Below are 22322 nucleotides of genomic sequence, written 5' to 3'. Positions count from 1 at the left end.
ATTTGTCTTGGCGCTGGAACCATGGTAACTAGCTAATGCTACTGCTTMACAGAAGTATCTTCCAAATACAAAGCAGTGGAAGACACAACTAGCATGAGCTAGTCCTCACTACTTGAAATGAGGGTAAACTAAACCACTGCCAGTCATACTTATCTTATTCTCAGCTTTGCTTTGGAGTGATGTTGATGTTGCTGGTTGTTGGCAGCTGCTGGTTGATTTTTAGCTAAATGCAGATACAGATAAGTTTAAGAGTAATCTTCTTTTTTGTGATTTACCCAGGAAATAAATCGTCTCATCTAGATAAGTGAGCATGAGTTAAATAATAGTTAGATCAAAACGTTTAGTCTGTCTTTTTTAAAACTCTCAGATTTGACCTCTGAATTTTTAAGGGAAAAATAGACACCCCCTCCCAAATATCTCATTTTTAGTCCTTAATTCTTGATGAGTAGATTGAGTACAATATTTTGTATTTTTGGGCCTKATTTTTAAAGTCAGAAGTTGTGCACCAAATGCACAATTGCTTCAGTAATACATTCAAATCAATAAATTGCACTGGCAAGTGCTAATTATTGTAATTGTCCTAAGTTGTTATGCACAAATACAGTAATTATCTAAAAAAGATGATTTCTTACACACCTACTAAAAGTGGATTTAATAGTTTGTAGGCCTTTCTCAGTTTCAGCAGCTSTTGATTGGGCTACTACTTAATTCTGTAATTAATTTTGAAATTTTCTAGTTTTTACAGGTTTCTTTTGCTGGGCTATGCTTCTGCAACATGATGCTGAACATAATGTGTATGGGGTTTATGATTTAACATTTTAATACTTATCCACTAACAAATCTAGTCATCTGCTAATCTTAATAGTTCATGTCTCAAAACAGTAAATAAGTGGCATGTTGAGTTCTTTCCTTGCTGCTCACTTAGATTCATAAACTGACTCATAATTAAGCAAGTTTAAAAACTGGAGTATTTAATAGTTGAAAGATAGTAATTGTGGTATATCCAAATCCTTTATTATAAACATTTCTTGATGCAAAGTCTAGAGTGTATTATCAACTGTTACTGTTGTGATTAACTATTTCTGATTTCTTAGGTAATATTGTATATTGCATTTCATACTATTTTAAGCTTGTATTCTTTCCAGTTTTATCTCAGCTGTTGAAAACTGTAAAGCTGAACACAGCACATTAATTTATTAACTTTAAGTTCAGTTAACTTCTTCCACATGAATAGTCCTACTGATCTTAAACAGAATCAAGGATAAAGATCAGTGCTTGTATAATTCTAACATTTAGATAAAAATAACAATGTTATGCTAACAATAGATCTGAAAAATCATCAGTATTTTAACCTAAGATATTAAAATTCAAAACACATATTTGTGATGTATCTWATCAGTTTGATTTTTCTGATCCTCTGAGGCAGTAGGATACTTAATTGCTTTTGTTGCAGACCTTATAGAAGAGTGCTTAAATTCACAAACAAAATGCATTCCAGTTCCTTTGTGACATTTCTGCTGGAATGGTTTGACTAACGTGGTTGAGGCTGTTGTGATTTAGCTCACCGGACCTAGGATTTCTTTCTGGCTTTTGTCTGATAAAACTGAAATGTTCATGGATAACCATTCTTGAAGAGGACATAGATAATCATTCCCTTCAAACTTCTTAATAGATACTTTATAGTAAAGAGATTGCTACGATGGATCAGATTTTTTTTTTCTTTTTTTTTTTTTTGCTTTCAAGGTTTATTTTCTCATTTAAGAGTAATGATTTATAACTTGATAAAATTATAAATGAATCTACTTTGAATTGGATAAATTACCTGTATTGGGAGGAAGAAAAAGATAATTGTAATTCAAAGCTTAAATAAGTTAGAATTGAGGGAAAAAATGTAAGTCTGCAAATGAGACTTGAATGAATGAAAAGAAGAAATGAGTTTAAGAAACAGTTGAGTCTGATAAATGTAAAATTAAAGATGAAGTAAGCAGAAGAGTTATAATACATAGAAGATTTTGCACTAAGATTTTAAATGTGTTTTGTTATCTGTCATGACCTCATATTAATACCTGTATACTATTCTTAGAGCTTTGGCAAATTTATATTTTTAGGCAAAAAAAAGTTCTTTATGCTTTGGCTTGATTACAGATTGAACTATTTGGAATACTTGATCTGAAAGAATGATGACAAATATTTGAAAGTGRGGTCAGTGAAATATAAGTATCTAGTATTAGAAAAAATACTAGGGAATAGTAGAGAAAAAAGCTGACTTCTAATGGTTTTGTCCCCTTATGAATTGTAGGTATGGCTTRCATCTAAGTTGATGATGTTTCTGAACTGTTCTTTTATTGTCCCAGTGGAAATACCTTCTGGTTTTATTGAGTTATAAATCGTTGCAAGTTCCCACTGTAGAAATATTAAAACACAGATTATTCTTCATTGGACTCTTTGCATCWCAAAGCAATACAATGTACTAGTGCTGCAACTTCAACACAGGCAAAACGAATACTCTTGCTTATTTCTCTTATAATACTGTGGATTAGAGGCATGTGTTTTACAGGATCTGTTTTGTGAGTTAATGTTAAGCAACCTGTTGTATTAAATGGTGTGCCATTTATATATACTGAATGCTCTGAAGAAACTAGTACATTTGGATGTTGGTTTCTGAGAAATTCTGAATCCAAACTGTCATTCATTAGTCCTGAAAATGTGGGGATTGTGGGCTTCAGAGGAAGGAACATTATGCGGAGAATCAGGTGAGCACAGAGAGAAGGAAAGTCAGTGATAAATACCAGATATTGTCACTCTCCTATCCCAGTTAGCCTTAGCGGTTTGAAGATATCAAAGTCAAACAATCACCTGGCAGAGATAAAATGCACTTAACTTTTTTTTTTGTATTTACTCTGCAATTCTTTACTGTGAGATGAAGTCCTCTGCTAACAGCTGTTTCTCCGTTTCTGCTTAAGCTGTGGAGCCTTCCAGGAAAGTTTCTTTACCTATGGCAACGTTTCACAATAGCTAGAGGAGGAGCAATATGTGCTGAATAGGTTGCATAAAAATGTTCTTTTTGTAAGTAGTACTAGATATGGTATTTTGGAGCCCAAGTTATAACTACAGAAAGTTTGTGGTCAGTATGCAGTGGTTCAAACAATGATGGAGTAAAATAATAGATCTATGTAAAAACTTGGAAGTTGGGAATGGATATATGGTGGAGGCATTTTGACAGGTTTGGTAGACTATGGAGTGCAAATCATTAAGGTGTGCCAAAAAGCATGTTAAGCAGTAGCCCAAGAAACAGCTGAGTGGAAGGTAGTTGTTAGACTATCTAAAATTTGTGTAGATTAGCAAGAATTTGGTAATGGAGGTGCTCAGTGCAGCCTGCTGTGGCATAAATGCTACTTGATGAAAATAGCTCCCTTATCCTGTTAAGCTGCAGCATCTCTTGTAAGAGAAGCAGCCTAATTGCTTGTTATTGATAAACCATAGTGATTCTGTGAAGTCAGAATGCAGGTTGCAAATACTTGCAAATTCTTGCATCATCTCCTGAGTTGCAGAAATCTGTATCCAGTCTATGAATATATCAGCTACTTTGGGCAAGCTTACGAATATTGGTATTAAAATTACTGATCTATTCAGTTTTATTCCCCTGCTCAGTAGAAAACCTGATAATTTCAGAAAAAAACAGTTTATACTTAGGTGAGGAACTTTAGTGCTTCTAATATGGAAGACAGAAATGTCTTGTGGAAAAACAATAATGTGAGAGCAGGGAAGAGGAGATGGGAAGATTTTCCAATATTAYGTGGAAGTGTTTCAACAGTTTTTATGAAGAGAATTTGTGGCCTTCYTAATGAAACATAAGGCCTTCTACTTCCTACAGTCAGGAGGAGTTTTGCTGTACAAAGAACATCAGAGTGATGTAAAATATTTGTCAGTCTAACTGGAATTGTTGGAATTGCAGAAGTCTGGTGGCCAGCTCTTAGACTGATGAGAATGGAGTCAATTTCACGTTATATCCCTCTAGGGAAGACCACAGGCATAGAACATGCAAAAGCTAGGCAATTTTTATGACAGAACACAAAAAACAAGGGTATGTATATGTATGAAGGTAGTTGGAGGAGAGAGGGTAAGAAAGTTGGCCGTGTCAGTATCTATGAGCTTTGCAAATTAAAGGAGGAAGAAGAGCTCCATTCTTCCAAGATATAGAAGTAATGAACAGGAGTAAATAATCATATTTAATAAACTGTGGCTACCAGAGAATTTCGTTTGCGTGATGTTAAATTTCTGCCACGGCAGAAACTGCAGCAAATGAGGCAAAGGGGGCATTCAGGACTACAGAGGAGGAGCAGAAATACTTGCCTTGGGAATTGGCCATGAGTCCTGCTGGTGCTTGTGTGTGTGTGTGTGTGTGTGTGTGTGTGTGTGTCTGTCTGTCTGTCTGTCCGTCCATCCTGCTAGTGTTTTTTTTTTTTTTTTTGTGTGTGTGTGTGTGTGAATATCTGTCTCTGCCCGATTGTCTTTTTTTTTCTCTAGTCAAGAAATAGTGCTTCTGAGGTTCATGCTTAAGTGCACTTGAGTTTCTTAGTGAGTGAGGAATTGATGCCACTGTTATGAGGTGCAATATGTACTTTCTTGTCCTGGCTTTATTAAAGTACCCAAATCTTTGTCTTCAGCCATGATGAGTTTCCTGACAGACTGCTGGTRATACTGGTTCTGTGCTAGGAGTAAGACAGATGCAGACATATAAATAAGGATTCCTGAGTCTGTAGAAACTTTTGATAACTTCATTAAACCAGCATGAAATTTAGTCTGTTTTATGGAGGATAGAGAGCAGGAAAAATTCATTCAGCTGTTCCATTTTTTATGAGAAGTGGCATACAGTGCTGTTCCAGTGACTTGTGGCAGAAGCCATCCAGTTCTTATGTCTTTTTATGTTTTCCCTCTGATTCTTTTTATTTTATAGCTTTTCTTTTTTGACAAGGAGAAATGGATATAATAATTTTACTAGATCATTAAGAGCTGCTGCAAACAGATTCCTAGCCTAGACTGTAGTCCACAATTGTTCCTTTCTAAAATTTAATATCTTTAGACTTACTCCTTTCCCTGCTGCCTGAGTCTTGTGCATTCTTAGTTCGTGTTAGACCACATGAAAGATCTTTATTTGCTTTCTTGCATATTGATGTGATTCTTTCAGAGAGGCATTTTTAAAAAAAATTTGTGCTATTTTTCTTTAATTGGAAGGGTAGGAGATTGGTGACCAAGAAGATTTATCAGAGCTTCTGAATATTCAGAATTAGTTCTGAATATTGTCCTCTGTTTTCATGAAAAAAGAAAAAATGTAACTATGTAAATCCATTTCATCTAATAACAAAATCCTGGGGAATATGGAAAAAAAAATAGAAACAAACAAAAAAAAACCCGCACATCCCGTATCTGAGACAAATTTTGAACAGCCTGTCTTTTGGTTACCAAATTACCTAGCTTGTTTTCCACAATTTAAAGTGACAAAATTAATCAAAGCCGTGTGAAAGATTCTTTTTGTAAAGAGAAGAACACTTTCTGTGAGAAATGGACATTTTGCCTGATATGAGTATGTCCATGCACATATCTTTAGCGATCTGAGGAATAAATTCCATGCAAGACAGTTGTGGATATTTACAGTACCTGTCTGGAGGAAGTTTTAAGGACTTTTGCAAGACTTGAACCCTATGAGAGCAGAAGATAGGAAGAAGCTGGAGTGTTAATGCCATAACTGAACAGCCATACTACTCAAGGCCCAACTTGTCATTTGGACTATGTTGAATGACTGAAAAAATGCTGCATCTGGGCTACAGAAAGGCATCTGCTGAGACTTGCCAGATCTCAGCCAATGCCTTGCTTTTGGTGTTTCTGTTCTGTTTTGTGTATTCTGCTGCTTTTTTATGTCCTGTGAAAATTGTGACCAGATATTCTTAAAGTGTGGGCTTTCAGGATAAGAAAAGTAGCTGGTGGTCAGTTTGGAAGTGAAGAGGCTCCTAGCCTTGTGAGCTAATCAGATGCTTTTCCCCTACTGTGAGTATCTTAGCAGTCTATGTATTGTGCAGGTGCATATAATATAGTAATTCYGTATAGTGTGTGTACTTCCAGTCATAACAGCTGGAAGACATGTATGACTCTTCCTGACGACTACACCAAGATATATTCTGTGCTAACAAGGTGTAAGGGTGGGGAGATCATATGATTTCTTTTAACCTCTAGAGAGCAAAGGGGAAATACTCATTGGGAAGATCACAGGGATAATTAGTTCTGTACTTGAGATAAGGTCTATGGTTTGTGGTCTGCCATGCTGCAGCTTTCAAGGTGGCAATCACATCTGTTTCTCTGGCTGCAATGGCTTAATCTTCATCCTTATTCTGCATCTGATAAAGGATTTGCCACGTAGTGGTTGCTTGGGGAAAAAACAGTTAATATGGTTACCTTGGTCAAATTCAGACAGAAGAAGAAAGTACACAGAATGTGGAAGAGGGGACAGGCTGCTTGGGAGAATTACAGGAATGCAGCCAGAGCATGTRGAGATGCAGCGAGGAAGGCTAAGGCCCAGCTAGAATTGAGTCTGGCAGAGGATGTCAAGGACAGCAGGAAGGGCTTCTTCAAATACATCAGCAGCAAGAGGAGGACTAGGGAAAATATGGGCCCGCTACTGAATGGGGTGGGGGCCCTGGTGACAAGGGATACAGAGAAGGCAAAATTACTGAATGCCKYCTCTGCTGCAGTCTTCACTGCTAAGGGCAGCCCTCAGGAATCCTGCAGCCTGGACRTGAGGGAGAAAGACTGGAGAAGGGAAGACTTTCCTTTGGTTGAGGAGGAAAGGATTAGAGACCTTCTGGGCAGGCTAGACATGCACAAATCCATGGGCCCAGATGGGATGCACCCAMGTGTACTGAGGGAGCTGGCGGGTGTTGCTGCCAGGATGCTCTCCATCRACTTTGAAAGGTGCTGGAGAACTGGAGAGGTGCCTGAGGACTGGAAGAAAGCCAATGTCACTCCAATCTTCAAGAAGGAGGACCCAGGCAACTATAGGCCAGTCAGCYTCACCTCCATCCCTGGAAAGGTGATGGAACAGCTCCTTCTGRATGTCGTCTCCAGACATGTGGAGGAAAAGCRGGTGATCAGGAGTAGCCAGCATGGATTCACCAAGGGGAAATCCTGCTTAACCAATCTGATAGCCTTCTCKGATGGAATGRCTGKCTGGGGAGATGAGGGSAGAGCAGTGGATGCTGTGTACCTTGACTTCAGCAAGGCTTTTGACCCTGTCTCCCAGAACATCCTCCTAGAGAAGCTCAGGAAGTGTGGGTTGGATGAGTGGATAGTAAGCTGGATTGAGAAYTGGCTGAAGGGCAGAGCTCAGAGGTCGTCATCAGTGGCACAGAGTCTAGTTGGAGACCCGTGGCTAGTGGAGTTGCCCAGGGCTCAGTACTGGGTCCCATCCTGTTCAAGTTCTTCATCAATGACCTGGATGAGGGGACAGAGTGCCTCCTCAGCAAGTTTGCYGATGATCCCAAGCTGGGAGGAGTGGCTGACACAGCTGAGGGCTGTGCTGCCATTCAGAGAGACCTGGACAGGCTGGAGAGTTGGGCGGAGAGGAACCTCCTGAGGTTCAATAAGGGCAAGTGCAGAGTCCTGCACCTAGGGAGAAATAACCCTAGGCACCAGTACAGGCTGGGGGCTGACCTGCTGGGGAGCAGCTCTGCAGAGAAGGACCTGGGAGTGCTGGTGGATGACAGGTTGACCATGGGCCAGCAATGTGCCCCTGTGGCCAGGAAGGCCAGTGTTATCCTGGGGTGCATTGGTAAGAGTGTTGCCAGCAGGTCGAGGGAGGTGATCCTGCCCCTCTCCTCAGCCCTGGGGAGGCTGCATCTCGAGGACTGTGTCCAGTTGTGGGCTCCCCAGCACAAGAGAGACATGGAGCTACTGGAGAGAGTCTGGCGTAGGGCTATGAAGATGATCAGAGGGCTGGAGCACCTGCCCTGTGAGGAACGGCTGCGAGAGCTGGGCCTCTTCAGCCTGGGGAAGAGAAGCCTGAGGGGGGATCTGATCAATGTGTACAAGCNGGAGAGTTGGGCGGAGAGGAACCTCCTGAGGTTCAATAAGGGCAAGTGCAGAGTCCTGCACCTAGGGAAAAATAACCCTAGGCACCAGCACAGGCTGGGGGCTGACCTGCTGGAGAGCAGCTCTGCAGAGAAGGACCTGGGAGTGCTGGTGGATGACAAGTTGTCCATGAGCCAGCAATGTGCCCTTGTGGCCAGGAAGGCCAGTGTTATCCTGGGGTGCATTGGTAAGAGTGTTGCCAGCAGGTCGAGGGAGGTGATCCTGCCCCTCTCCTCAGCCCTGCAGAAGCTGCATCTCGAGTCCTGTGTCCAGTTGTGTGCTCCCCAGCACAAGAGAGACATGGAGCTACTGGAGAGAGTCTGGCGTAGGGCTACGAAGATGATCCGAGGGCTGGAGCACCTGCCCTATGAGGAACGGCTGCGAGAGCTGGGCCTGTTCAGCCTGGGGAAGAGAAGCCTCAGTGTGTAGGAGTACCTGAAGGGAGGGTGTCAAGGGGACGGGGACAAAGTCTTTTCAGTTGTCCCATGTGACAGGACAAGATGCAAAGGGCAGAAACTGAAGCACAGGAAGTTCCGCCTGAGCGTGAGGGGGAATTTCTTCCCTGTGAGAGTGACGGAGCRCTGGCACAGGTTGCCCAGAGAGATTGTGGAGCCTCCTTCTCTGGAGATCTTCAAGGCCCACCTGGACACAACCCTGTCTAACATGCTGTAGGTGACCCTGCTTGAGCAGGGGGGTTTGGACTAGATGATCTCCAGAGGTCCCTTCCAACCTTACTGATTCTGTGGTTGTGTGAAAGCCTGGTAACTTACCTCTGCAAACATCTTAAGTAATTCTGAAATCCAGAATGTTTCCATCTGAGAGTACCTGTTGGTAGTAAGTGGCAATTATTAGCCTGCCGTCTACCAGTTGGCTACCATCATCGTAGTTAGTGAGTGGTGTGTCTTTTAAAAAATAAATAATAAATAAATAAAAACATAAGCAAGTGGACTTTTGAAGAAATGCTCAGGTAATGGAATTAGTTATTTATGTTGTGTTAAGATCTGAAAAGTCTTCTATACTGAATATGAGTATCAAACATACTTTCCTGCAGCCAGGTCTCTTTCATCTGTTCTTCCATGATTCCTCCATGGGCTAAGTTGACTGTTAGGCACTGCTCTTAAAAATGCAGACCTACCAGTACAGGTGTTTTCAGTATTGCATGTTGGAGAAGTGGAAACTTGAAAGTTTACTGCACTCCATGCAGTGATACTGCATCTTTTGAATATATTTGAAGCTCCAGATATGTATGTGGGAGAAATTGAAACTGTATTCATGAAGTATGTTACTGATAGCAGTTGGACTATGATTCTAAAATCTGCTTTAAAGACCACCTTAATTATGCCTTGCTACACAATAATGAAGATATGAAATCCTCTGGTAAATTTAGCAACTGCTTACAGAAATAAGTTAATATAAGAGAAATATTTTAATTAACATCTAATACATCTTAGCATCAGGTCACGTGATTGGGATAAGTTTGATCTTTATACCCATTTCCACTGTGGAAGAGGGGCTACAGCTGCATTTGAGCAGTGTGCCAGTGTTCTTGTCTTGATTCTTTATGTAAGGACACCTAAAACACGTGTGCAGTCCTTCGGATGAACTGGGTTGCAGCTTGTTTTAYGCTCTAAGGCCCTGCAGACCTCAGACCTTGCAGTGGTTTGACAAGTTGGACCTCATGTGTGGGGTCATCTGGGAGGGATATCCTACCTGTGTTCTAGAAATACATGCATTTCTGGTATGCATATAGGCAGGGTGAAATAGGAACCAAATTAGAAAGTCTTGCAAAAAATGAGACCTGACAGAACTGTGTGCAAGTGCTGCATCAGTTCACTTCTGCCATCTGCTGTTTATGTCTCCAGCAATGTTAGAGGCTGCATTAGCAATGCACATTTTCTGAACTTTTAGGAGATAGTAAATTACCTGTTTAAAAAAGGTATTTTAGGCCGAACTGCTTTGTGGTATTTGTGAGGACCACACCTAAAAAGGAGAGTGTTATTACATGATTGTGTGAATCCATGGTACGCTCCTATCTTGAGTAGTCCTGACAGTTTTTGCCCACCCCCTTGCAAGGTACAGCTAACTAGTCAAGGGGTCTTCAGCGTGGAAAACATATTACTGAGGGAGATGATGATAGAGGTCTGTAAATCGTCTGTGGCATAAAAGCGAATATGAGAAGATAGTGAGCAGCTGTTTCCTGTATGCACACTGGATATGCCAGATGAAACTAGAAATACTCTTTTGGCACATTGTTGAGCTGTGAAATGCTTTGTCACTGAATGTCCTGGGTATTAAAAGCTAACGGAGATTCAAAATCATGGACCCCCCCCCCTCCCCAAAAAAAAAAATCCACCCAACTCCACTAAATGCGAAGATATCCTCTCTGTCTCATGATTCCTTAAGCTGTGAACTGCTGAAGGCTGAGGACTTTCTTGAAAAGTATAAGCATAAGCTCCGCTTATACTTCTACTTTTTCCCAGATATCTGCTGTTAGCAACTGTGGAAGCTGGAGGCTGAGTAGATGAACTTTGTCTGACTTCCAGTTGCTATTCTTAGATTATTATATGCTGCCTCCAAATAGGATGGCAAATTTCACACCTTTATTTCCATTACTTAGAAAGTGAAAACTCTTGAAACAGGGGTTACAAATAAAAATAAGAGATTCTTTCTCATCTTGTCCTTGCCCCAAATCAAACACAAAGATAGAATATTGTGACCTATAAATTTTTTCAATGGTTAATAATATCCCAAAACATAAATAATTRAGGTAGAATGCTTAATAAATAGCTTATTTTTTAAGCTTGGTGCACAAATCAGTGGAAAATCCATATTTAAATAACATCTATGAGAAGTGATGACTTAGAGAAGGGGTGGGGTGTGGAGAAAAATCATTTTAACTGCTAAGAATGGCAAGTGATGTGTTGAGTGGAATGGGGAAAAATGAAGACATAAAAGAGAATTTGAAAGACAAAAAGTTTAAGAAGTCTAAATGTTGGATTATTAGCAGGAGAGTGAAACAGACACAAAGGAATCTTCCCCATACAGCTTTTCTGTACAGACATTCACACAAAAGCAAGCTAGAAGAAACGCGAAGCTGTAATGAAATCGGTGGGCTAATACAATAACATGAAAGTAGAATATAAGACTACAGGATGTTGCATGTGTTTTGCAGATGAAGAAGATGAGGCATGAGTTAAGTCATCTGCTCAGGACAGCAAAATCACTGAAAAGCTAGTCAAAGTTGTTACTTGTATTTTGTGATAGGCTTTTCTTTAAGGAAAAGAGGAATTCTTTGTACAATAGATGACAAACATGGTGATGTATAGTTAGAAATTACAAAAGCAACTGAAGATGAAGTATCTGCATCAGTCACCTACAGTACAGTCCTCTCATGACTACTGTATCTTGGTGTGAAATGGAAATATGATTTTTTTGTTTTTTTAAATCATTTTCTTGGCTGATATGGACGTAAACAAAAAAATATATATTCCCTTCTCTTGCCTGCTTTGTTTATGTTGATGGGTTTCAAAGAATGAAGGGTGACATAATCATGTAGTTGAAATGCTGACAAGAGAATTGAGAAATCCAGGTGTAGACCTTTTTTGCTTATTTCTTCACATTTAGAATGTGACTGGAGAATCACTAATCTGTAGTTAGTTTAGTTTTCCCATATAAGATGTCACTTCCCATCCTACATTAAATGTACAGTTCTGTAACTTTGGACTAGGCCTGTRTAATATAAGTATCTAGGCAGAAATGACAGCAATATGCGGATGGATTACTGCAGGAAGGTGCTAGTGTGATATTAAAGTGTGTGATATTTAGAAAATGTACCATGAAAATGAAGAGGGTTGAATAGTCTTAAAGGAGTAGGAATAAAAGGTAAATACTGGTTTTATGCCTTTTATACCAGCATGGGCAGGGGTTTCTGAAAGCTTTATTCATGTTTGAAACATTCGAACTCCTAAATCATTTAACAGAAGATTTTTCTCTTAAGCATATTTTTATTTTTTTAATTTATTTTTTAGCTGGATTGAAAGTGAACCACAATGGCTACTCTCATCTCAGACAGTCCTGCAAATCCAAGTTGTAAAATTATGACTTTCAGACCTTCAATGAATGAATTCAGGGAGTTCAACAAATACGTAGCATACATGGAATCCCAAGGTGCTCATAGGGCTGGAGTTGCAAAGGTAAGCATCCTCTAGCTAAAAGGAAAATTGTTCTTAATACTACTTTTCCTAATTTTTTGTATTTCATTGACTACAAAACTGACTTTTTTTGGAATTTAACATTTTTTCCAGTGATTTTTCCAATAGATAGACATTGGTCTCTTACTCTTTTTAAGAGCGAGCTTTGTGRTCTCTCTCATGTTTCATGTAGACTAATGAAGATGGTATATACTTTTCTCTCTGACCTTCAGTTCTTTCCATCCTTGCAACAGCAGAAGAGGGTCTCTATGTAAGGCAGACTTAAACTACCTTTTGTAATGCTGTGCAAGGTAGAGTTCATCATATAAATCAGAAAATCTTGTTCCATCAGAGAGAGAACTTAGTTGTTTAGGGCTGTGCTTAACTTTAATAAAGCATGCAGTCCCTCTGTAATCAGTGGGCGTATACAGACGTTTGATGAGGCTCTACCTTAAATTGAAACGAAAGTGCCTTTATTTATTTTTTTTTTTAACTGGTATTTGTGTCACCTTTTTGTTAATGAGATTGGGATACGTCAGCAACCATTATCTTACACATTTGTTAATGATATATTCATGACCAGAGATCTTCAAGGCCCACCTGGATGCAACCCTGTCTAACATGCTCTAGGTGACCCRGYTTGAGCAGGGAGGTTGGACTGGATGATCTCCAGAGGTCCCTTCCAACCTTGCTGATTCTATGATCTTTTACAGCAGGTATTCATGCCCTATTGGAGTGTGATTGTCTAATTTTAAGTCTGATGCAGTTTAGTGTTACATTGTATAAGTATTTGTGCCTTAGATCTGTTCTGTTACTTTTCAAATAAACAATACAGTGCACATCTAGATATCCTAACTTAGTCATCCTAAGTAGTTGGTGAGAACAGGTCTTCATTACTGGGTTTTTGAGCCAATATTGCAAACACAAGACATTTAAAAATTGAGAAGAGAAACAAAAACTGCAGCTTCTCTTTATCCCTCCTCCCCACTACTCATTATAAAACAAAGCAAAAGTGAATCCTCTTGAATTTTTCAAAGCCTTGTGGTCTCTTTATTTGCTTTCTGAGGAGAGAATGAACATGGATCGTATCTTCTAACTCTTCTCTGCAAACATGAGGGCTACAATTGTGTTAAACAGACAAAACAGGAAAGGAGAAAAACAGATTTTTCACCTACTCAGCTGTATTATGAAAACTTTTTGTTTGAATGGGGCTGAACAATTACAGCCTTGTTGTCTTAATAAGGATAACAGCAAGTTCATTGTGACATCTGGTCTTGTGCTTAATATGTATATGAGCAGGAGATTCAAGCTATGAAATATTTTGTGGATTGTGTACGTGGATTTTAACTTTTAAACAAAATCCTTACTTTCATTGAAATATTGTTTAAACAGTTTTATCTCAACTGGTGCTAGTTTTCAATACCATTTCATGAAATCTAGCTAAATAAATAGAAACTGTTGTATGAGCATCTGCTATAATGATACTGACTTTCTTCCATTTCAGTTTCTTTATTCATATATAATATTTTTTGGTTGTGGCTTGCTTTCTTTGATATGTATGTGTATAAAACAGACAAGTGTGCATAAGCTGTATCCCTTGCTACTCCTCGCTATATGAGAAAGTATTGTATGAGCCAACATTTGTCTGTAGCATGTTTGCAAAAAACAAAGAATGAAATACTTTTAATTAAAAGAAAAATATTTGTGAAGTGCTCTATATCATGGGTTCTGTCTTTTCTAGTCTGTAACTAGTCTTTTCATTAGGCAGGCAATAGTCAAAAAGTGTCTTAATTTAAAAAAAGAACTACACTGTTTTCCATTTTAAAGGAAAATGGAAAAAAGTACATTTATTGTTTCTTTTACCTTTTAATAATACTCTGGAGCTATGTTATCAGATATGATACTGTATCCTTAAAACAGCTATGCAAACTTACATTCATTTTTCCCCAGAGCTCTTCACAATAAATAAGAGCTTCAGTTAGTCCCCTATCATTTTGTGCACATTCTGTTCTTATCTGTGAGACACTGAAAAATCTGGGAACCCTGCTTAGTGACTTCAAGATACATTGTGCTAAGTGCTTCCAGTGAAGATTGTGGGTTAGCCATGGGCCTAAAATATGTCTTTGATCAAGTCCAGTGCACTAGTCATTTGTATATATGAACTTCAGGATGCCTTGAGAAGGAGAACCTTCTCTATCCTGACATTCTTGATGGCAAAATTTTGGCCAGTAGSAAGTAAAGAAAAAGAATGAATTTGTCTTACTGCAATAACGGTAAGACTGTACACATTCTTCAGATGCATTTTTGAAGACAGGAATATGGCTTCTGTTGTTGTTCCGATTTGTTTCCTTACCTGGTTTTTGGTTCTACTTTCTTTCCTGTCATCCAGCAATAAAACCTTCAAGTGCAAGCAGTTGAGAGAAAATGGCAAAAGCTTTGACCGTAAGACTGCCCTGCTGAAAAATTGAGGATGTCCTGAGGAGAAGGACTAATACAGTGACATTAGGGAAGAATAGGAAAGAAAAGGATGAGAAATCCATCTTGCCTTTATTGAGTCATTTCAGATTTCTGTAATGTTCCTATCATCTTCATCTGTAATATTCCTGCTATCATCTTCCTCTCCTTACCCTTAGTGTTGCTTCTCTCTCTCTCTCTCTCTCTCTCTCTCTCTCTCTCTCTCTCAGCAGACTAATTATTGCATATATGAACTGTATGTGATATGAATATTTTTTATGGAAAGGCAAAGATCAAATAACTGTCAGTAAAATAAAATTCAATACTAATAAAATAGTTATGCTGTCATTTTAGTGGCAATATAAGATTAAAAAGTGTGGATTTTTAGRTTCTTTCCTGTAAACATTGCTTCAAAGTGGAAGTGTAACATCTTAATGGAATATTAGCTCTGTCAGTAGTAATCTTTTAGGTTAGGTATATGRATATGTGAAAATAATGGGTTTTCTATTTTGATACTGTTTGTTAATGTTTGAATTAGGATGAAAAATAGTATACATATCCCTAATTAATATTGTTTAACTGCTATTAATTTTTAAATTATCAAACAAATGTGCTTCAGTTGCTATCAGACCATTTCCTTTCTTAACAAGGCAATGTGCCTTTTCCTCAGTGATGAGTACTTTTATCAAACTATAACCATTTATTTTTTAGTTTTACTTGTACTATACAATAGTACTATTAGAAACACCCTCCCCCTTCTTATTAAAAATGTGGTATTTTTTCCTTCATGACTCTCATTAACATAATCTCTGAAGAGCTGTGCTTGAACTCTTGATAGAAATTATCAGATAGTAAGCATCAAGCAATTTGTCTCCATACTGTTGTTTTTACAGGTGTGTGTGTGTGTGTSTGTGTGTGTGTATATGCACACACATACATATAAATGAAGATAAACTAGAAATCATCAGACTCTTGGAAATGATTCCAGGGTTTAATTTACACAGATTGCTACTACTTTTATTGCTCTTCATTTTCCATATTTTTTCTACCAAAGTCACTAAAACTGTGAATGTCTTTGCTAGGGACAGGATTTGACTGTGTAGTCAGGGTTTTGTAGTGTTTGAATGGGGCTTGTTTGAAGTTAATATCCCTATGATTATATGACTGAAAATGTGTACACCTCCTTCTTTGGCCATACAGCTCTGGTGCAACTTTGCTATAGGAGGAAAATGATCTTTGAATGAAATGAATATATTTAAATGCCTAGGACTTCCCTCCCATCCCATATATAACATTTTGAAACAGAAAACCATCTTTATATTTCTGTGATTATATGCAGGCAGGATATCTGATTAGGGTTTATGGAACAGCTGGAAAAATGTTCATGATGCAAGAAAGTGTAATGAAATCCTTTGAAAATAGTTTGCTTACTTTAACTGTGTTCCAGTTGTATAGTAAATGAGGAGGAGCCTTTGTAACCATGTCATGTAGGTCTTACCTACCTTTCCTCTGCTTGCTGCTATTACAGAGGTTAAAGCTTCCTTAACTGCCTCTACCTGAACAAATTGTATCATATTGAGTCTTTGAGTCATATTGGACTGTTAATATTCTAACTTCTTGCTAGGTCATTTAAATTAGTTTTGTTTAAGAAAAATAGAAAGAACCAACTAATTTAAAATAAATAATGGAAGTCAGTAACTTATACTGCAAGCTTAAAGCTCATSAAGTTAGTATTGTTTAAGAGAATTCTCTGGGTTTTGGAAGTGGTTTAATTCTTACTTCTATAACCAATTTTTAACATTTTGAAAGTAATATGAAATGAACGTCCAGAAGAACTAATTTGCATTAAGACTAGAACTAAAAGACATGTAAGCACAAATACAAATGGAAAAAGAATAAAGGAATGTTGCAAGAGAAGTTGTAGGTTTGTGCAGAAACACTAACTTAACCACTAAACAACCCTAAGCATAGCAGGCATACAGATTACTGAACAATTTATGTTAAATGTGAAAATGCAAGGAAAAAAAACCTGTTGCCTGTGTGTAAGTAGTGCATGTATACAAAACAGAGGAGATAAAATAAATCTAAGACTTACGTGGGGAATACAGGACTATGGGAGGAGGGGGAGGAAATGTAGAATGCTTGCAGGTGCAATGACATGAAATAAGTGTGTCCAGGGGAAGTATGTCAAAGCCTGGAGAACAGGAAAGTGAAGGAAAACATGTCTGTGAATATGAGGAAACTTGCAGAGAGTGAAATGATGAGATTCTGCATGCGTATGCTATCAGGTAGAAACTGAGTGTCTATTTGTGGGGCATCTATGGTGAGGGTAGGTGGGCTGTTTTAGCTATTATGCAAAGGGAGAAGACAAAACTGTAGCTGAGTAAAATCAGAGTAGAACTGTGTATTGGAATGATTATAATACCAGTAGGATGATAACCACATCCTACTGGTAACCACAAAATTAAAAGGAAAAGCGTGAAGGCTGTGGCTTTCCATTAAACTAAAAAGTTTGAAGTCACTAAGCCTGAAGCAAATGATTCATGAGTAGATGAATAACATTAAACCATTTCCAGAGCAGCTTTGGCATCCCTGGTGTAAATTGGCTGAAAAATTGCCAGCAGGCTTTTGAAAGTCTGGTATGACTCCTAGGCATAGATAGTGTGTTTCAGTCTCATTGATACAAGGAATTACATGCTTGAAAAGGGAGAGGAGGAAAAAAATTGACGGAAGCAATACAACGCATGAAAAAGAAAACACAGTGATAGGTTACTTTGTTCTTTTCTTGAATGAGAAGTGTTTTGGAGATTCAGAAAGTGCATTTACACGGACTAGAACAGTGAAATGAATTTGTAGTCAAATTGACAAGTACAAAAGTAATCTTGGAACATGACACTGCAAATTGATATTAGCAAGTTCAAGGAAAACAACTTTTTTCAGAAGATTTTGAACAGCAGTAACTGCATAAATATAGTAGTGCCATGTAGAATCAATTGTACAACAGGAGATTACCAGCACATAAAGAGAATTTAACAAAAACTTTACTGATTGGCAGCACTCTGAATTAACTTCAGATGTACTAATGTGCAGCCTTCATGCAGGATGTAGTATAAGTTTGACTGTGCCATCCTCCACCTAAAAGTAAATACATACCACAGTGAATTACATTGGTCATTGCTAGTATACTTAGGATGCTTATATAGAAAAATGACAAAAGCTTGCCCATAGGTCTTTCCTTTTTTATATTTGAATACTGAACAGCTTGACTGATGAATTTAAGCTGCTTCCATGGGATAAAATTGACTTTCCTGACTTCGAAAATGTTATTTTTTTCTAAAGGGAATGTGAAGAGGCTTCTATGGGACAGGTTCTTGGTGAAAACTCAAATAACTAGTTTTCATTCTAGCTTTAATACTGACCAGCCATGTATTGCTTTGGACAAGACATTTTTATGTTTCCATTCCTTGCCATGACTGTTGTTTGTTTTAAAAAAAAACTTGCAATCTTTGGAGGAAGAGAGTATTTTTTATTTTCTTTAAAAATAATACTTAGCATAACAGTGCCTACACACAATTCACTTCTCTAAGCAGAACTTTTAAGTCTAACAATACAAAGTATGTTCCAGTTAGCTGAAAGAGGATATTATGAACTTGTATTCACAAAAATATCTTTACTGCTTAAAAATACACTGACCTTGAACTAAATAAGAGAATGCAAGTTTTATTTTTCAGTATTCATATATAGTTGAGTCTAACCTAYGAGTTCATGCTTAATAATCATTAAAATGGAAATCTCTATATATGTGTTTGATTTCTRTGCGTATATTCTGAATGCATGGCTTCTCTGCTTCCAAAGCAACATTTTRTATTTTTTGTTGATGTGCATTATTTAGTATTTATGTGAAAGAAACAAGCAGGAATTAAAAGATGATTGAATGTTCTTTTTCTCTAAAACACTGAACTCTAGTCTGCAGTCTCTTTTCAGCTGAAGCCCCACAGAAGCTGAGGAGGGAAAAATGAAAAGCAGGAGTTTCATCCATGTAAAAAATGAATAAAATAGTTGATTTACATTTAAAGCTGAAAATACTAGGTGTGGAAGTAGGTTAGCACCTGGTAACTTTTCTTTGGCTTGATGCATCTAGAATTCAGTGCACCCTGTGGTACTATAAATGGTATTGACCAGATCTCTTTTAAGGTGTAGAATATTAAGTATATTAGCATTACAGTTTGGTCCTTTTATGATTGTTTTCCAGAGATATCAAAAGATGTTAGGATATTAGATAAATTTTTAAAAAGTATTTCATTTTGAGTTAGTTAAAAACAAAATCTCTAATAAACATGGTTGTCATATAATCTTGAAATCTTTATTAGAGGAAAGATTTAGGCAGCCTAGAGTAAAGGCTATCTCCAAGATGCAAGCTAATCATTCCAGTTACTGTAATTCTAAAGTGGTAGATATTTATGTAATGAAAGCCAGACTACTTTCATTGAATCATAGAATGGTAAAGTTGGAAGGGACCTCTGGAGGTCATCTAGTCCGACCCTCAGCATAGCCCATACGGGGATTGAACCCATGACCTTGGCATTAGCAGCACCATGCTCTAACCAACTGAGCTAAACCTGCCCCCGATAACTTTGTTTTATGTTGCTTTAAAAAATTTCCAAGACAATGCTTGTGAAAAATTCTGTGAATTAAAAATGTCTATTGCTGTTTTTTAAAATTGTTGGAATTTCAAAACAGAAAATTTATGAGCAGAAATGCATGAAATTGTGAGTTTTTGGTTTTCAGCTAAACCAATGTATAAAAAGAATATTCAAAATTATGTAGCTTGTTAGAGCCGTACAAGCCAATGTCTTTGACATTTCTTTGACAAGTATCTTTGACATTTGAGAGATTTTATATAATACAGTATGTAATGTTTGTTAAGGATAAGTTTTTCTGCAGGTAAAATGTTTGGCAGTTCTATTACATAATGCATGTATATGTTTGTACAGTTACATGTGATTGAATTCCTGTAGATTAGTGAGTTGCTGCTTGTCAGCTGACATGTTGAAAGTGTTGCTGTGTGCTTTGGGAGAAGCTGAGGTGGCATCTGCATCATCTAGGAGTGCTCGCCTGGTCAGTTAGTTATTGTGATAGGGCTGGCAAGTGGTTCGTGCCCTCATGTGGGCATACCACACTAGTTCTTTGGGTGTTCCAGCGTGTTACAAATTGGTTGTGCCACTGTTGATGTCATGTTTTTACTCTGCTGAATTTTCAGGTTATCCCGCCAAAGGAGTGGAAACCAAGAAAACATTATAATGATATTGAAGATTTGGTGATTCCTGCTCCAATTCAGCAGATGGTCACTGGTCAGTCGGGGCTCTTCACACAATACAACATTCAGAAAAAGCCAATGACAGTGAAGGAATTCAGGCAGCTGGCCAACAGCGACAAGTGTGTATATATGAAGTCATGTTTAGAAAGACAAATATTTACTTGTTTCTAAACTGTGATATCTTTGAAATGCATTAGGCAGCTGGTGTTTTTTTTTGTACTTCTCAATAGGGGTTACTGTGTCTAAATTGTGGAAGAACACCACACTTTAACTTTCCTTTCGCCTAGATGTTGGAATAGCCTATAGTCAGATAAAATACCGTGCCATACCACCACAAATCTCAAAATTATTTAACTCATCCAGAGGTTTTTGCAGTAATGCARGAGTGCACTACTTCTACTGAGCTTCTGTGTTCTGATTAAGACAAGATATTTATTAAAGGAGGAAAAAATATACTATGAAAGGCTAGGCAGTAGCCTGAAAAACTTCAGGTCAATGGATATTTGAAGAAGAAGGAAGTGATAGGAGAAATTCTTTCCCAGTCCTTTTTGACTAAGTAAAAAGAATGAATTCTGCTTTAATGTTTCCCCGAAAACTGACTGGAAATAATTTCTGGATAACGGGTCAAAATGTCTTGGGAAAAAATWTTTGAATGTAATGAATTGGAGAAAGTAAGATAGGACTAACTTAATCTGAAGTAGAAAGAGAAATTAAGGGGTATGGAGAGAGGCTGTTATTAAGCTCAGCAAAAACTAGGAGACACTAAAGAGGCTCCACAGCAAATGTCACATAACGTGTGCTATTGTAAAAGTGCAAAATTGGTCTCCTTTATTAAATTAAGAAGGATCAGTGTGTTGTTGCTCRTATATTACTTTATAAAAACTGATGTTATCACACTCTAGAATTTTCTTTCTATGGTAAGTGGGGATGGGAATCTATCTTATGTATGCAGTAGCTGTTAGAGGGAGGATAAAATATAAAACTTATATGCTATCTGATGGAAATTTCTATCCTAAGTATGTTTAAAATGTGAATCTGATTAAACTATGGTAAAATGATAAGCAGAAACTTCTTAAAATRGATGTGATAATGAATAAGTACCTATGAAGATATATTACGTACCGCAATGTTAAGTCAGRTTTAATTTATTCTGTATCTTGGAAAAATTTTGGAAGCATTTCTTATTTCAATTTTTGTGCTCTTTTTACTGAAATCAGGCTACAACTTTATAGGTAAGCACAGTTGAGATGACTTTTAACCTGTTGTTAGCTGTGGGTCTCTTTCTGTTTGTCACTGCTTGTGAGAAATGTGTCATGCAACCTCCCATTGGACTCTCAATCTACTCTGTTTTTCTTACACTATCCAGTAGTTAAGAGCTCCTGTAATTCTCTGTAAAAGGATTTTTTTAATGAAGAAGTTGGACTTCTCTGAGGACAGCTTCTCTTCTTGAGTATTAATTGTGTTATCCCTTTCCTTTGGAAAAGAGAAGTGCCRTCTTAATGAAAATGAAAGATGCATTTGGAAAGAATTGCATGCACTCAAGCTAGGAGGTTAATATATTCTATCCTTTATTTGTTATGGGATTTTCAGTTGACCATTAGGTGCTCTGGGAAGTATAAGCATACCTGCATCCCACAGCAAAGATCCTTGTGTTATGGTAACTGAGCTTATGTATCCATATTACTTAGGGCAAGGCAGAAATAGAAGCTGATTTCTGGAGCCATATCATCAGAAATAATGGTAAAAATTGCATTGCTTGTAATATTTTGGTTAACACTTATTACTAACGTCTTCCCCTCTGTTCATTGTTATTGCATGATATAAATGTATTTGGTTTACATAGTTCTTGTATGTTTAGATTTTCTTTCCAGTAGTTCAGACACAGTCACATTGACACTGCCAGTGTGAAAATGTCCTTCTCAGAGTGGCAAGCTTTCTTTTCCAAAGTCTCAGAGAATGGAGGCCAAACAAAAGGGTACTGAAGTGAAAGATATTAATGGATGGCTTTTCTGGTAGTATGCTTCTGCTGTATTTCCATGAGACTTTCTAGGAGACTTGAGTAACCTTCCAAAAGTGTATATGTTTATGTATGTAAAAGCGTAGTTGTCTTGGGCTGCTCTAAAAGCAAAGAGGAAAAGTTTCTTTTGACCTTCTTTTTTTTGTTGCAGGAGGGGAGAACCTTTATAGTAAGAGGGGTTTTGGTACCAGCTGTTTGAAAAAGTATGCCTTTTTCTCAAAAG

The 22322-nt window shown here is 37.7% G+C and overlaps 1 protein-coding gene across 5 annotated transcripts in view; it reads left to right on the top strand.

The window, feature by feature from the left end:
* KDM4C (lysine demethylase 4C) overlaps positions 1-22322 on the top strand; it is a 254335-nt gene that overhangs the window by 1984 nt on the left and 230029 nt on the right. For all 5 annotated transcript variants that reach the window (XM_085307133.1, XM_085307119.1, XM_085307141.1 and 2 more), the window contains exons 2-3: positions 12150-12314; positions 20026-20201. In XM_085307133.1, the coding sequence (XP_085163259.1) occupies positions 12171-12314; positions 20026-20201 (320 nt within the window). In that variant the 5' untranslated portion in view covers positions 12150-12170. The remainder of the gene's footprint in view (positions 1-12149; positions 12315-20025; positions 20202-22322) is intronic.

Source organism: Rhea americana, unplaced genomic scaffold (genome assembly GCF_003343005.1).
Source record: "Rhea americana isolate MKP2758 unplaced genomic scaffold, rheAme1 scaffold_103, whole genome shotgun sequence".
Lineage (NCBI taxonomy): Eukaryota > Metazoa > Chordata > Aves > Rheiformes > Rheidae > Rhea > Rhea americana.
This window is presented reverse-complemented; position numbering and strand designations above follow the sequence as displayed.